This window comes from Pan troglodytes, chromosome 9 (genome assembly GCF_028858775.2).
Source record: "Pan troglodytes isolate AG18354 chromosome 9, NHGRI_mPanTro3-v2.0_pri, whole genome shotgun sequence".
NCBI classification, from domain to species: domain Eukaryota; kingdom Metazoa; phylum Chordata; class Mammalia; order Primates; family Hominidae; genus Pan; species Pan troglodytes.
In genome coordinates, this window is record NC_072407.2 from 74,047,171 (window position 1) to 74,061,183 (window position 14,013).

The 14,013-nt window shown below is 52.2% G+C and overlaps 1 protein-coding gene and 1 long non-coding RNA gene across 34 annotated transcripts in view; one reads left to right on the forward strand and one right to left on the reverse strand.

The window, feature by feature from the left end:
* The window catches only part of NUMA1 (nuclear mitotic apparatus protein 1), a 77,351-nt gene that overhangs the window by 8,706 nt on the left and 54,632 nt on the right, over positions 1-14,013 (reverse strand). For 18 of the 33 annotated variants that reach the window (XM_001174474.4, XM_016921489.2, XM_054662519.1 and 15 more), the window contains 12 exons: positions 12,695-12,774; positions 11,482-11,564; positions 10,756-10,836; positions 9,622-9,709; positions 7,915-8,038; positions 7,257-7,414; positions 6,830-6,947; positions 6,617-6,734; positions 6,121-6,261; positions 4,846-4,968; positions 1,333-4,698; positions 839-880 (listed from right to left, as the gene is read on the reverse strand). In XM_001174474.4, coding sequence (XP_001174474.2) covers positions 839-880; positions 1,333-4,698; positions 4,846-4,968; positions 6,121-6,261; positions 6,617-6,734; positions 6,830-6,947; positions 7,257-7,414; positions 7,915-8,038; positions 9,622-9,709; positions 10,756-10,836; positions 11,482-11,564; positions 12,695-12,774 — 4,522 coding nt within the window. The remainder of the gene's footprint in view (positions 1-838; positions 881-1,332; positions 4,699-4,845; positions 4,969-6,120; positions 6,262-6,616; positions 6,735-6,829; positions 6,948-7,256; positions 7,415-7,914; positions 8,039-9,621; positions 9,710-10,755; positions 10,837-11,481; positions 11,565-12,694; positions 12,775-14,013) is intronic. The other 15 variants (XM_016921503.2, XM_063784259.1, XM_063784268.1 and 12 more) reach the window with 1 other exon arrangement.
* LOC129136444 (uncharacterized) lies at positions 7,352-9,337 on the forward strand. Its single transcript, XR_008538092.2, has 2 exons — positions 7,352-7,443; positions 8,698-9,337. It is a non-coding gene; the product is annotated as an uncharacterized LOC129136444 (long non-coding RNA).

The window sequence follows — 14,013 nt, forward strand, 5'->3', positions numbered from 1 at the left end:
TTGCTAACTGTTTGCTATTCACTTTGATTGTCCCCCACTATCACAGGCTCCTTAGAGAAAGAGGAGGGCCCAATTTTTCAGCAGCCCTGGGGTGGCTGGGTAGGAGAGTGATGGAGAAAGGGTGCTCTATAGCCTCGATGTCTCAGAAACACCAGCTCTATAGCCTCGATGTCTCAGGCAACACAGAGATGATTCCCATGAGAAAGAGGCAGCCAGACCAAGTGACCCCCACTCCCCCGCCCCCATCTGGTATAGACCCCTCCTGCTCCTTCACCCTCGGTCTTCCTGCTACAGACATCTCTATGCTGTGCTCGGGGTTAGAGCCCCAGAAAGTGATGGGCAAGTGTCCTAAGCCCACAATCCTCCCTAACCTGTAGGGGCTGCCTCACCTATCACCTTCAAGGCTTCCATAAAGCTGTACTCTGGGAAAAAGGGACACCATGTTAAACAAGGCCGACACGGTAATTCTGCTGTTCCTCTTAGTTGGGTATCCTTAACTAGACACAGTACTTGGGAAGTTTTAGAATCCCAAGGATTGTGTCTGTCATTGGTTCAGGGTGGGAAAGATGAAGCCAGTGCTACCCCTTGTCCCTGATAGGCAAATGAGAGAAGGTGCAGAAGGGTGGAGAGGCCGACCTGGGATGGGTGGGATGAGGCCTGAGAGAGCCCAGCACACCGCACTCCTGGGCAGCCTGGGCCTGGATTCCATGGCTTGACCCTGCCCCCTTCACAAACAGTTCACAACAGGAGCTGGCGGAGGCAAGCTGCAGCCGGGCTCATGCACCAAGACTGGTCACCGTTTAAGCAGCCAGCATTTAGCGAGGACCTCAGGCATTACCTGCTTAGTTTGCTCTCTCTGAAATACCTCTAGCTGCTCCACCTGTACATGGGGGAGGAGCAACAGAGACAGAGTGAGATGAGGCCAAAGAAGCACCAGCCCTGCTGCCAGGCTGACCTCACTGAGGCTCTGATACTTTCCCCTAAGGAGCTAGATTGACAGTAAGTTTAAAAATGCCAGTTAGGCTGATTCTAATCCCCAGTGGCTCCTGAGGCATCCAGTGCAGGTGTGCCTCTCAACAGGCTGGTGGTCATCACAACTTGACTCTCTAGTGACAGAGCCTTCAGGGGAGGGGAGGCCACTGACATTTTCTTTAGGATGACAGGGGCAACAGACTTGAACTCCACCAGCCACCTCTCCTTTTCTGCCACCCAGTGAATAAGGAAAGGCAAGACACTCCAGTGTAGGAGCTAGAGGCCCTGCACACAGAGGATCGATGTCCCCGTGCTCTCAGCTCCTGATCTTTGGGAGGGTGGTTGGGCTGAGTACCTTACCTGGGCAGTGAGTTTCTGCCTCTCTTCCTGGAACCGCTGCCTCTCCTCCAGGACCTTGACCTTGGCACCCTCATACTTGGCAGTCATCACCTCCAGCTCCCGGGCAGTGCTCTGTGCTTCTCGCTGCACCTCAGCCAGACGGGTCTCAGCATCAGCACGTACGGCTGCCAACTCTTGGACATACTTCTCCCGGGCCTGGTCCAACTCCACTTCCAGAAACTGCCGGCCAAGGTTGGCCCGCTCACCCAGCCCCCGGTTCTCCTCTGCCAGCAGGCCATGCGCCTTCTTCAGCATGCTCAGCTGCTCTGCATAGCTGGCCTTCTCTGCCCGCAGCTGCTGAGCTGTTCGCTCCTGCTCTGCCACCTTCTGCCGCAGAGGAATCAGCTCCCCAAGCTCCCGCTGGGCCCGCAGCAGCTCTGCCCGCAGTCCCCCAGCAGCCTGCTTGCTCTGCTCCAGCTCCTCACGGTGGCGTTTCTCGGCAGCGGCCTGCTCAGCCTGCAGCTGCTGGCAGAGGTGCTTAGCTGGCAGCAGCTCACTCACCAGGGCCTGTGTGCTGGTGTGCTCGAGCTGCAGGGTGGAGAGGGCCTGCTCTTTCTGGAAGAACTTCTCCTGCCACGCCTTCAATTCTTGGCCCAGCTCCTCCGCACGCTCAGCCTGTGAGGTCAGCTCCTGCCGCAGGTTCTCTGAAGCCACCCGCTGTTTCTCAGCCTCCTCCCGGAGGCTCTGCACCTCCTCCCGCAGAGCAGAGCTGCGTTCTGCAGCTCTGGCACTGTTGCTGGCTGTCTCTGCCTGCAGCAGGCGCAGCCTCTCCTCCAGCTTCTGGCTCTTCTCTGACTCGGCCATCACCAGCCGCTTCAACTCCTTGCTCTCCCCCTCCTTCTCCAGGACCTGGCGATTCAGGATGGACACCTCCTCCTCCAAGCTGCTGATGAGGCTATTTTTCCTCTCAGCCTCTTGCCGGCCCCGGGCCACCTGGGCCTTCCACTCATCTTCAGCCTTGCTGTGGTCTTGTACCTTGGTGCGGAGGGCAGCCAACTCCCGTTGGGCCGAGGCTAAGGCACTCTGACTGTGCCCTAGCTCCTGGGCCTTCTCCTCTAACTGGCCCTGCAGAGTCTCCACAGCACTGTCCCGCTCAGCCCGGGAGGCCCGCTCAGCCTCGAGGCTGCGTTCCAGGCTGTCAGCCTGCTCCTGCTGCTTCTGGCATTGCTGTTCCAGCTTGCTCACCTCTGCCCGCAGTGCCTCCAGCTTGGGGCCTGTTGGCTCTGTCCTGCCAGCAGCCTCAGATTGGGCTCCTGAGCCAGATGCGTGCTCCTTTTCTTTCTTAGCCAGCTGTTCCTTCAGTTGCTTCACGGTTTGCCGAAGTTCCTCCAGCTCTTTTATCTGGGCTGCCTCCAGACCACGAAGCTTGGCCAACTCCTGGTCCTTGCCTTCCTTTTCTGTCAGGGCATGAGCCAGTGCCTCTTGCAGGGTAGCGAACTCCACACGCTGCTCGTTGAGGGCGTTCTGCAGCCGCATCTCAAGCTCTGCTCTGGCCGCCTTCTCCAGGGCAAGGTCAGCCTGGGCACGGCCCCGCTCCTGGGTCAGCCGCGCCACCTCCCTTTCCTGCTGCCCACGCTCCTCCTGCTGCTGCCCCTGGCTCTCCATCAGCGCGGCCCGCAGCCGTTCCAGCTCATTGCCCATCTGCTCCGCCTCCCGCTCCATAGCCTGCAGCGCTGCCTGTGTGCTGCAGAACTGGCGTCCCTGTTGCTCGTCCAGCCACTCGGGCTGTCTGTCTCCTGCCCTCGCAGGCTCCTTGACTAACTCCCGGGAGGCTGTTTCCTGCTGCTCACCTGCCTTGCGCACCAAGGTCTCCAAGCGGGCCACCTCTTTGCTGGTGGCAGCCATCTTTTCCTGCAGAGTGGAGAGGTCATCTGCAAGCTTCTGGGCCCTGACTTCCTTCTCTTGGACCTGCTGGAGTGCTCTGGCCAGGTTGGCATGGAGCTCAGCTAGTTCGTTCTGCTGCCGGCTTATCTGGAGCTCGCTGTGGGATTCTATGCCTGCCACCTTCTCCTTTGCCTCCTGCAGCTCCTGGCGGGCCTTCTCACATTCCTCCTTCAAAGTCATCAGCTGTTCCTGGAACATGGCGCCATACTGTGCCTCCTCTTGCTGGCTATCCTCATACCGCTCACGCCAGGCAGCTACTTCTTTGACGAGCTGCTCACACTCACTCTCAGCTGTGCGCTGGGCAGCCATGGCCTCTGCCAGCTCCCGCCGCAGGACTTCAGTCTCAGCCTGATGGGCCTCCCCAAGCTGCTGTAATCGAGCCTCCAGCCCCTTGCGCCCAGCCCTCTCTTCTTCCAGCTCCTTTCGTTCCCGCTTATGCTGCTCCACCAGGCTTCGGGTCTCTGCCTTCAGCTCAGAGATACAACGTTGCTGCTCTTCCAGGGCATCTGCAGCCCTGCGCTTCTCCTCTTCAAGGCTGCCCTTGGTGACCTTCAAGGACTCTTTGAGGGCCTGGAGCTGCTCCTGGAGCTGGTCCTTCTCCTGGGCCACCCTTTCTTTCTCAGTTGCTTTTTGCTGCTCAGACCGCAGCTGCAATTCTAGCTCTGCAACCTGGGCCTGGGCCTCATGCTGTTCCTGGCGGGCTGTCTCAACACAGGCCCGGAGTTCCTCCACCTTCCGGCTCAGCTCTGCCTTCTCCCGCTGGGCCTGTGTCACTGAGGTCTGGGCACTGTCCCGGGCTTCATTAGCCGCCTGAAGTTGCTGCTGCAGAATCTCCAGCTTGGCAGCCTTCTCCTTCTCCAGTGCCTCCAGCTGCTTGAGAGCCGTATCCCGCTCCCTTAAGGAGGCCTCTCGCTCCTCTGCAGCAGTGGCCAGTTGCTGGGCATGGTCCTGCCTAGTTGCCTCCTGCTTCTCCGCTACCTCCTTCAACTGCTGCTCCTTCTGCTTCAGGCTACTGCTTAGCTGCTCCACCTGGTGGCGGAGGCCCTGGGAGGCCTGTTCTTGCTGTTGGAGGGTCTGTGCTAGCTGGGCCTGCTTCTCTTTGGCCTGCTGCTTCAGGCCAGCCAGTTCTTGATCCTGTTGCTGGATGGTGGCATTGAGTGTGGTGAGCTCAGAGGTCAGAGAGGCCACCTGGGCAGTCAACCGGGCCCCATGAGCCTGGGAGGCCTGCTCCAGCTCTTCCTTGGCCTGGCTGAGGTTGGAGATGGAGCTCTGCAGGTCGGTGATCAGGCTAGACAGCTGCTGCTTTTCTTCTTCGAAGTGGTCCCGCTCAGCAAGCAGCTTGGCTTCCTGCTGGCCTCGCTCAGTCTCCAGCATCTCTACCCTGGCTTGGAGCTGTGTGTTGTTTGCAGCAAGAGTGGCTGCCTCTTGCTTCAAGGTTTCCAGCTGGTGGTATAAAGAAACAAACTTGGATCAGCATGACTCCTCAGTCATCAAGCCTCCTCTGGAAATGGAGGAACACCAGGAACCCAAATGTACTGAATGTGAGTCCACACCAACCCGCAGCACACAGGTCTTCCTGTGCATTCCTACCTGCAAGACATCACCCAGCACCTCGCCCTTCTCCTGGGGTGGGTTATCCTGCAGCTGGGACAAGTGTTCTTCCAGCTGTGAAAGTTTTCCCTGAAGGATTTCGTTCTTCTCTTCAAGGCATTTCTGGGAGTAAATGAGACCCATGTGAACAGACAGGGGGAACAGGCACCAGATTACCACACAAGCCCTCATAAACATCAGCAAACATGGGGCCCATCATCTTGTTACCAAGATCTCCTTTTGCCCTGGCCTAGAAAAAAGCAGAAACCATGGAACTGGAAGCATGAGGGACCTGATTCTCTAGACCTAGTTCTAAGGCACAATAAAGTCATAATGTAACCTGCTTACTACTTCCCCAAGGCTGCTGAGTTTACTTCAAATTTCCTTACCGTATACCCTTCCTCAGATAAGTCTTGAGTCCTAGATTATCCAAATCACCACCAGCTGCCCACCATCCTCTGGGCAGCAATACCACTGGCAGCAGCTGCAGCAACCCCCAGTCCCAAACCCACTTCTTCACCACTGTTCACTAAGCACCTACAACAGGCTATGCTGGGTTCATCCCTAAATTTTTTTTCTTTTTTTTTTGAGACAGAGTCTCGCTCTATCGCCTAGGCTGGAGTGCAGTGGCAAGATCTTGGCTTACTGCAACCTCCACCTCCCAAATTCAAGAGCTTCTTCTGTCTCAGCCTCCCGAGTAGCTGGGACTACAGGCATGCATCACCACACCCAGCTTATGTGGGAGGCAGCTATTACCATTCCTCTTACAGAGCAAGAACCTGAAGCAGATGCTAAGTGCCTTGATCAAGGGCTACATGGTTATTAGTAAGTGGCCAAATTGGGTTCTTACCAATAGTAACAATCACAACTGGTTCACTGAGAGCTTACTTTACACTACACGATGTGTGAAGTGCTTTACATACGTTTTCTCATAATAGGTGATGAGGCAGCTACTCGTTACTACTCCCATTTTAGGGAAAGGATGCTTAGAAAAACAGACTGATTAACTTGTCCAAGATCCACATCTTGTGAACAGCAGAGATAGGATTGAAAGGTGTACTATAAAGTGAGGGCATTGACTGGGGAAAAAAAAAATAAGTTAAAAAAAAAAAGGTGTACTAGACTGAAGCCCACAATCTTTCAATTACAGCACACTATTGAACCTTGAAGAGAAAGCAACTTAATACCCAAAGGCCCAGAAGAGCACAGTGGTAAACTGGACTCAGCTTTGCACATGTGGTCAAGACTGTGGCTGTGACCCCAGCAGAGGGTTACCTTGTCCTGCAGGGCTGCGCTGAGCTCCTTCTCCAGCTGGGCCTGCTTCTCTAGCCACTCCTGAGTGGACTTGCTGTGCTCCTCCGTCAGCTCATTGAGGGCATCCTGTAGCTGCTGCAGATGACTGGCAAACTCCCGCAGCTGAGACGGGCAAGTGAGAATCCCCATCACCCAGAGTCAATGCTGACCCCACCACTGCTGTCTGCTCCCAGAACCCAGGGGGCTGGATGCCTCCAATTATCCTGCCAACCCTCTAAAAACCAATCACAGCCATCACACCTCTAATTCAGAACTACAAATCAACATTTAGGGTCACAGCCCAGTACCCGGGAAGCCGCCAATTATGGGACAAGGAAAGGGGCAAAATATGCAGGTCTCTGGAGAGACTGAAGCATAAGACAGGTGCTGGGACATTCTTCTCAACCCTCTCTTGGGGAGCCTTCCAGACCACCTCAGCCGTGAGGGGCCTCCATGCACACACCACCTTAACACCCACCTTAAAGGAAAGGTCTCCATTCTCCTCCGAAAGCTGGTTGATTTTGCGATCCATCTGGCTCTTCTCTGTCTTCAGGTCCTGGCACTGCTTCAGGGTTTCATGCAGCCGCATGGTAAGGCTGCGTGGGAGGGAAGCAGTGAGAAGAGAGTATGGGTTCCTGGCGGGGTGAGGGGAGGGGCTGGGGCCTGGGAAGGAATGCAGGGAGAGCTGTACCTCTCATTCTTGTCACGCAGCTCCTCAAGCTCCTTGGGCTCCAGTGGGCTGGCCGCCTGCTTCTCATTCAGCAGGGCTAGGCGGTCAATGCGCTGCTGCATCATGGCTATCTGTGCATCTGCCCAGAGTGGAGGGAGGAGGAGAGGAGAATCAGAACTATGTGCACGAGGGAAACTATGTGCACAGAACTATGTGCACAAGGGGAAGGGAGGAGGCGGCATAGGGAAGAGGAGGAATATGGTATCCAATCTAAGGGAAACAGAAGATGGGGACAAAGACAGAACCTAGCTTCCAGGAGGTCAGCCTGACCACAGGCCCAGGGCTGAGCTCTCAGCTCCAGGGGCCAGCAGAGGGGACAACATGGGAGGCCAGGGGACATCCTTCCAGCAAGTCTATTCACACATCTGCCAGTGTGCCAGCCACCTACCCTTCTCGGTGAGGAGCTTGCGGTTCTCAGCTAGCTCCAGCTCCAGCTCATCCCTATTACTTCTCTCATCAGCAAGCTGCTTCTTCAGCCGTCTCATCTGGAACTGTGGGGTCTGCAGGATATCACCCATGGGAGAAGCTGGAGAACCTGAGAGAAAGCTGAGGAGGGAGAAGGCCCATATGCATTGGTAAGCGCCTAAGATCTGAAGCAATCAGCAACAGGCAGCAGTAAGGGAGCGGGGTCTATGGAAGTGTGCACTAGCAGCTGGGAGGCCTGTGCACCTGGGTTGTTTGCAGTGCTACCTCAAGCCTCATGACATGATCTTGGGAAAACTTTTCTTCTCACTGCCTTAATTTCTTTGTCAGAAAAAAAAAAGTGATATATTCTCCTTGGCTCTGCAGAGATGTGCTAAGAGAAGGGACTTCATTGTAGAAGGGTATTCCATAAACAGGGAACAGCTTTTGAGGGAGGCCTTCTGCACATGACAAATCCCAACCAATTCCCCCAGTTAATACTGGGTGAGGTGAGGAGATCCCAGATCTACAGGATACTCTAAGCACTCCCAGAGGCTGGTTAACATCTTAACTCTAGAAGTTAGGAATGTGAGGAATGGATGGATGCTGAGGCCCTATCCCAGGAGGAGAGGCCCAGAACATACTTGTTCCCACTGGAAGAGGAGGCAACCTTCTGTAGCTCTAGGAAGCGAATCTCCCTCTTGGCCTGGTGGCTAGGTGGGGAGAGCTCTTCAGGGAATGTGCTAGAACAGGTAGAAGGCACAGGAGCTGGGGGTAAGAAATAGACAAAATAAATCAACAAAGGTTAGTAAGAAGGTGAAAAGATTTGCACCTTTATGCAATTTGAGAACTCGCCTTAGTGGGAGTATATCCATGGATACTTATATGTAAACTACCAAGGAAGGCACTGGGCAGAACCTGAAACCTGGTGCCTGGGTTATCCAGAGTTCCGTGTCTCTAACCAAAATGAAGTGCAGGGCTTCCATTTCTACAGAGCATCATTACTCAGAGCACAGTGGAGTGAGGGTGTCCTCTGGCTCAGAAACTGCACCAAGTGCTCAAGCTTTTTCCTCGAGTCCATACTGCAGAGACGGCTAGGGGAGCCCTGAGCAGGATCTCCTCGCAGCCCCCAACAACCTTTCCTATCAGAGCCACTGGCCACCATTTGGAATTCATCCCCCCTGAAGCCTTGCACCTCCAAAATGCCCTCCTCCTCAAAACCCTTCTCTTTCCATGGTTCCCGTGACCCCTTTTGTAGGACTCTCCTACCTCTAATCACCCATTCTTAAGTCTCCTCATCTGCTCCTCCCTCCTCTACCCACCCTCTAAGCTCCCAGAGATCTGATGGGGCCTCTTGGCTCTGCCCATAGTGCCCACGGCTTCAGTGGCCATCCAATGCTGACTTGCAAACCTATCTTCTGGTCCAGAGCCTGCTCCTGAATTCTGGACTCACATTTCCAACATCTCCACCTGAAGGTCTCATGAGGAACCTGAATACAAGGAACATCAAACTCAACGGCTAGAACTCGCCTAGACCTCCTTCTTACATTCCTATCATCCACCAGCTGACCTCTTCATCAGAAGACCAGCAGAACGATCACTCTTTCTACTGTAGTACCAGCCGAGGTCATTGATATATTCCGTACTTAGATTCCTTGTCATTATTTCCTGGTTTATGTATCTGCCTTTCCACCTAGAACGTGCACTACATGACGGGAAAAACATTTTTTAAAAGACTGTGGGCCGGGCGCAGTGGCTCATGCCTGTATTCCTAACACTTTGGGAGGTCGAGGCAGGTGGATCACCTGATGTCAGGAGTTCGAGACCAGCCTAATCAACATGGTGAAACCCCGTCTCTACAAAAAATACAAAAATTAGCCGGGTGTGGTGGCGTGCGCCTGTAATCCCAGCTACTCGGGAGGCTGAGCAGGAGAATTGCTTGAACACGGGAAGTGAAGATTGCAGTGAGCTGAGATCGCACCACTACACTCCAGCCTGGGCGACACAGAGAGACTCTGTCTCAAAAAATAAAAATAAAAATAAAAAGACTGTATTCTCAGCTTCTAAGCCTAGAGTAATGATTCTTTAAAAAATAAAAAACAAAAGTAGGTATGATCACGTGTAAATATCCTACATAACTGCTGCCAGGCAGCAAGGAGGAGCTCCATAGGAACTGAGATGATACAACATGGTCCAGAAATCGACCTACTTCATTACACACACTTTTCCTGAGCATCAACTCTGCCTTGTGTTGGGGACAGAAACAAACCCCCACCATACTTGACAACTCAGGATCCTAGTATTCCCCATTTCAGAGATGAGGGGATTCTCAGGAGTGTGTACCTACTTACCTTTCTGTAGGAAGTTCTCTAGGTCCTCATTAAGGTTTAGCCCGTCCTCATGGTCCAGCACAAATTTAAGAATGACAGCCAACTCAGCCTGGGCCACAGGGAGAAAAAGAGCATCACTTAGGTGTTAGGCCTCTGAAGGGACGGCTGCCAGGAGCTCCACCCTGGCAGTGCCAGTCCCCGGCTCCCTCATGCCCTAGGAGCCTGCTGGATCCCATTCTCCCTCTCAGAGCTGAGGTCCTATGACCCAGCCAACAACATTCAACTAGAGATATGTTCACCCCACTTGTCCCCTTCCCTCCCACCTCCCCTCAAGATGTACCAAAGTCAGAGTTCCTGACTGACTTAACTCCTGACCACAAGTGAAGTGACTGTTAAGGAAAGTAACACAATCAGAAAGTTGCTTTTATTGTTATTGTTGTTAAGAAACAAGATCTTGCTCTGTCACCCAGGCTGGAGTACAGAGGCACAATCATAGCTCACTATAACCTCCAACTCCTGGAGTCAACTCCTCCTCCTCAGCTCCCCAAGTAGCTAGAACTACAGACACACACTGCCACACCCAGCTCATTTTTTTTAAAAAAATATTTTTTGTTGAGACAGGGTCTCGCTATGTTACCCAGGCTGATCTTGAACTCCTAGCCTCAAGCAATCCTCCTGTCTCGGCCTCCCAAAGTGCTGGGACTATAGGCGTGAGCCACCACGCCCGGCCAGGAAGCTTTTATATATAACTATGTTGGCCTCTTCCAGATGACCCTACCAGAGGAAAGGATGAGATAAATGAAGTGAAAGTTCTGTGGGGAAAAAAAAACACACACACACAGAAACACATATAGGAACAGAGAATAATTTCTACATATTATCCTAAAACACATTACAGTTAAACATATGCACATAAAAAAGGACTTGAAAGTACATCCTTTAAAAAGTTAGCAAACTCTAGGAATGAGTTTATCGGCAACTGTTATTTCCTCCTGCATGCTTTTCAACGTTTCCCAGACTTTCTATGATGAATGGCAATAATTGCTATAACTGTATTTTTTAAAAGTCCAGTATCTGCTGTTCAAAGAAAAACAAGTCAGGTGAGGTGAAGCATGGGCTAGGCCTGCTAGGTGGCATGGAGGCACAAGGGCTTACCTGAATTTTATATTCAAACTGTTCCCAGTCCCTGGGACTTTTGGAGCTCATGGTAGAGTGGTATAAGAGCAGCATGGTCATCTAGAAGCCAAACAGGAGGCAGTCACTGAGTGGGGCTGTCTCTCTTCTCAGTGCCCCCATTCTGGGCTGTTCTGGGGACTCTGAGCTATTCCGGTGACTCTTCTAAAAGTCCTGGAATTCAGCAATCCCAGGCCACCATCTTTAACAGCTCCAGGAAACACTTTTTTTTTTTTTTTTTTATTAAGGATAGTGTACACTGTACAAAAAGCTGAGCACCAAGATTCCTGCATGGCTCAATTCCTGGACTCATGGAACCCTGGGTGTGAAGCTTTAAGTACCCTCTATAGGCCAGCACCCAGAAAGAGCAGAGGGAATGACTTAAGACTGAGCTATAATAAAAATATGGTGATAGCCGAGTGAGACCTGATTTCTGCCAGGTCTCTACCGAGGCCCACAGTAATGGTCTAGTAAACCATTGTTTGTTTCATAATCTCTGTCATAAGATCATGGGCTCCTAGAATCCTTGGGCTAAATTAGCCTCTGTCTCAAGACAGGTTGCTGCCTGGTTCTACCTCCAACGTACTAGAGCCCCAGAAATAAAGCACCCATCATCTCCCCTTGGGTTAAGAGAAGGCCCTGCAGGGTCCCTCAGGTACCATCACCCCAACCCTGCCCTGCCTCCCCAGTCTGGTATTCCATAGGTACCTTCGCCAGTTCCAGCTCTGATCCCTCTAGCACCTTCTGTGCAGATACCAGGCATTCTGGGGAAGAGGGATGTTTTCGATTTTCTGCAATGACAACAACGTAGAAAACAGGGTGAACTTCCTGGAAACCATACCTGAGATCCCAGAACACTGAAATCTGGGGAGCAGAATGGCTATCTCTAGTGGGGCTATGAGATGTAGGGCTCCTTACTCCTATGGCCTCTTTCCCCTGCCTTACAATTTTCCATCTGAAGTCAGTTCTATCCTGGGTCAATCCAAGGGCTACAGGGATAATGGAAGAAGAAAGCAGCCTCGGAATTCACAGCAACTCTGGGTCATGATGTTGCACTCTCCCAACCACTCACCAACTCTCAGCACCACAGAGGAAGAGCCCAGAGATGCCAGGTCACTTTAGAATCCTGTTCCAACTGAGGTCACAGAGGAAACCTATAGCTGAGTCAGAAGAGGACAACTAGGGATACGTGACTCTTACACTGCCCGAGGGTCTGGGCTCAATTACTATCACCTAACTTTATCTAAATATAGCCTCACCTTTCCTATAATTCTCTAGGGGTGGAGATGGCAGCTAGCTCCCCATGTCAAAGACGAGGACTGTGTGGTCTAAGGCTGGACAAGGGGAGGGGAACTGAAAAGCACTGTACTAGAAGCTTTGCATGTGTTCTTATTTAATCCACCCATCCACTTGAAGAGCAGTTATCATCTCCATATTACAGATAGGGAACCTATGTCCAGAAAGGTCACACAAGCAGTGAGGGGGGTCAAGATCAACCTTAATGTGCCTCTGCCCCTACACCTATCGCCTAAGCAATTAATTCAAAGTTATCTGGGAAAAACAGTTTTTCTTGCAAGGGAAAGAGACTCATTCTCTCTCTTCTGTCTCCTTGAAGTTGGGGGAAACAGAAACTTAAGGTGCTCAAAGAGTTCAAAGTGACAGGTCCCAAAAAGTAACCTTCTGGCTCCACCTAGATCTCCAAGAAGGGCTCTGGGACTGAAGGGACACTCTTCTTACACCAACTGATGAAGGCATCACAAGACCCAGGGGATCTGAACCAGCTGTTTTCATCTTTGTGTTAAAGAGTGGGGAGCCTTGAAATTTTTCTCCTCCAGACACCCATGAACTAGTTCCTCTGGACTCTCCAATCCCACGAGCTGAGGAAGCAGCTTCTTCATAGCTGGATAAGAAAGGTGCTTACTCTGCAGAAAACTGCACACAAAGTCCAGTCTCTCTGACACCGGCTGCTTCAAGATTTGCTGTCCCTCTTCAGTGCCATGGCTAGAAAAAGAGCAAGTATTAGGAACAGAGTATTCAGCAATCTTTGCCTCCTTGCTGCTGCATTTCATACTACCTCCCCATTCCTTCCAGTCTTGATCTCTGCTGGATCTGGAAGAGATCCAGATCAGATCCTGGAGGCAGGTGACAGATACCAGGACACCATTTATCCAGATGGAACTGTGTGGTGGGTGGGAAGAGGGGACTTGAGGCATGGGGTTCTTCTGGAAAAGATGGCACTCTGCCATCCTATTTGCAAACATAAAAAAGCTCTGTGGAAAGGGGCCGAGAGGAGATGGAGGCAGCACAGATGAACGGGAAGCTATATTACACCATCTGGAATGGCTCAACTCTAAACTGTCAGGAAGCCTGGAGAACACACCTAGGTTAAGAGTGAGAGAAGACCATGGGGAGGGAAAAACATCCAAGAACTGAAAGAACAGGAGGAAACAAGGCTCTGAAGTGACAGGGTGAAGTTCCCCCACTAGGCTGAAGGCTGAGATGGCAAAAGCCTCCCAGAGGAGGATCCCAGGGACTAGAGTGTTGTTTGTTTGTTTGTTTGTTTGTTTGTTTGTTTGAGACAGAATCTCGCTCTGTTGCCCAGGCTGGAGTGCAGTGGCACGATCTCGGCTCACTATAACCTCTGACTCCTGGGTTCAAGCAATCCTCCTGCCTCAGCCTCCCAAGTAGCTGGGATTACAGGCATGGACCACCACGCCCGGCTAATTTTTGTATTTTTAGTAGAGATGGGGTTTCGCCATGTTGGCCAGGCTGGTCTCAAACTCCTGACCTCCACCCACCTCAGCCTCTCAAAGTGCTGGGATTACAGGCTGGAGCCACTGCGCCCAGCTAGGACTAGTATTCTTGATTAGTGGTTCTTGTCTGTACTTGCTTAACTGGAAGAGCGGGCAGTGTGAAGAGAGCCATGAGGACAGGGAGACAGCAGGGGGAGCTCTCACACAGCCCAGGAGGATGAGGCAGGAGAACTGCTTCAACCCAAGCGACAGAGATTACAGTGAGCTGAGATCATGCCACTGCACTCCAGCCTGGGCGACCCAGCGAGATTCTGTCTCCAAAAAAAAAAAGAATACTAGTCCCTGGGATCCTGCTCTGGGAGGCTTTTGCCATCTCAGCCTTCAACCTAGTGGGGGAACTTCGCTGGATCCCCTAGCTAACTGCAGTTCCATTTTCAGAAGCAGCAGGTGAAATACCACTTCAAGTTAGAAAGCTGAATTCTCTAGG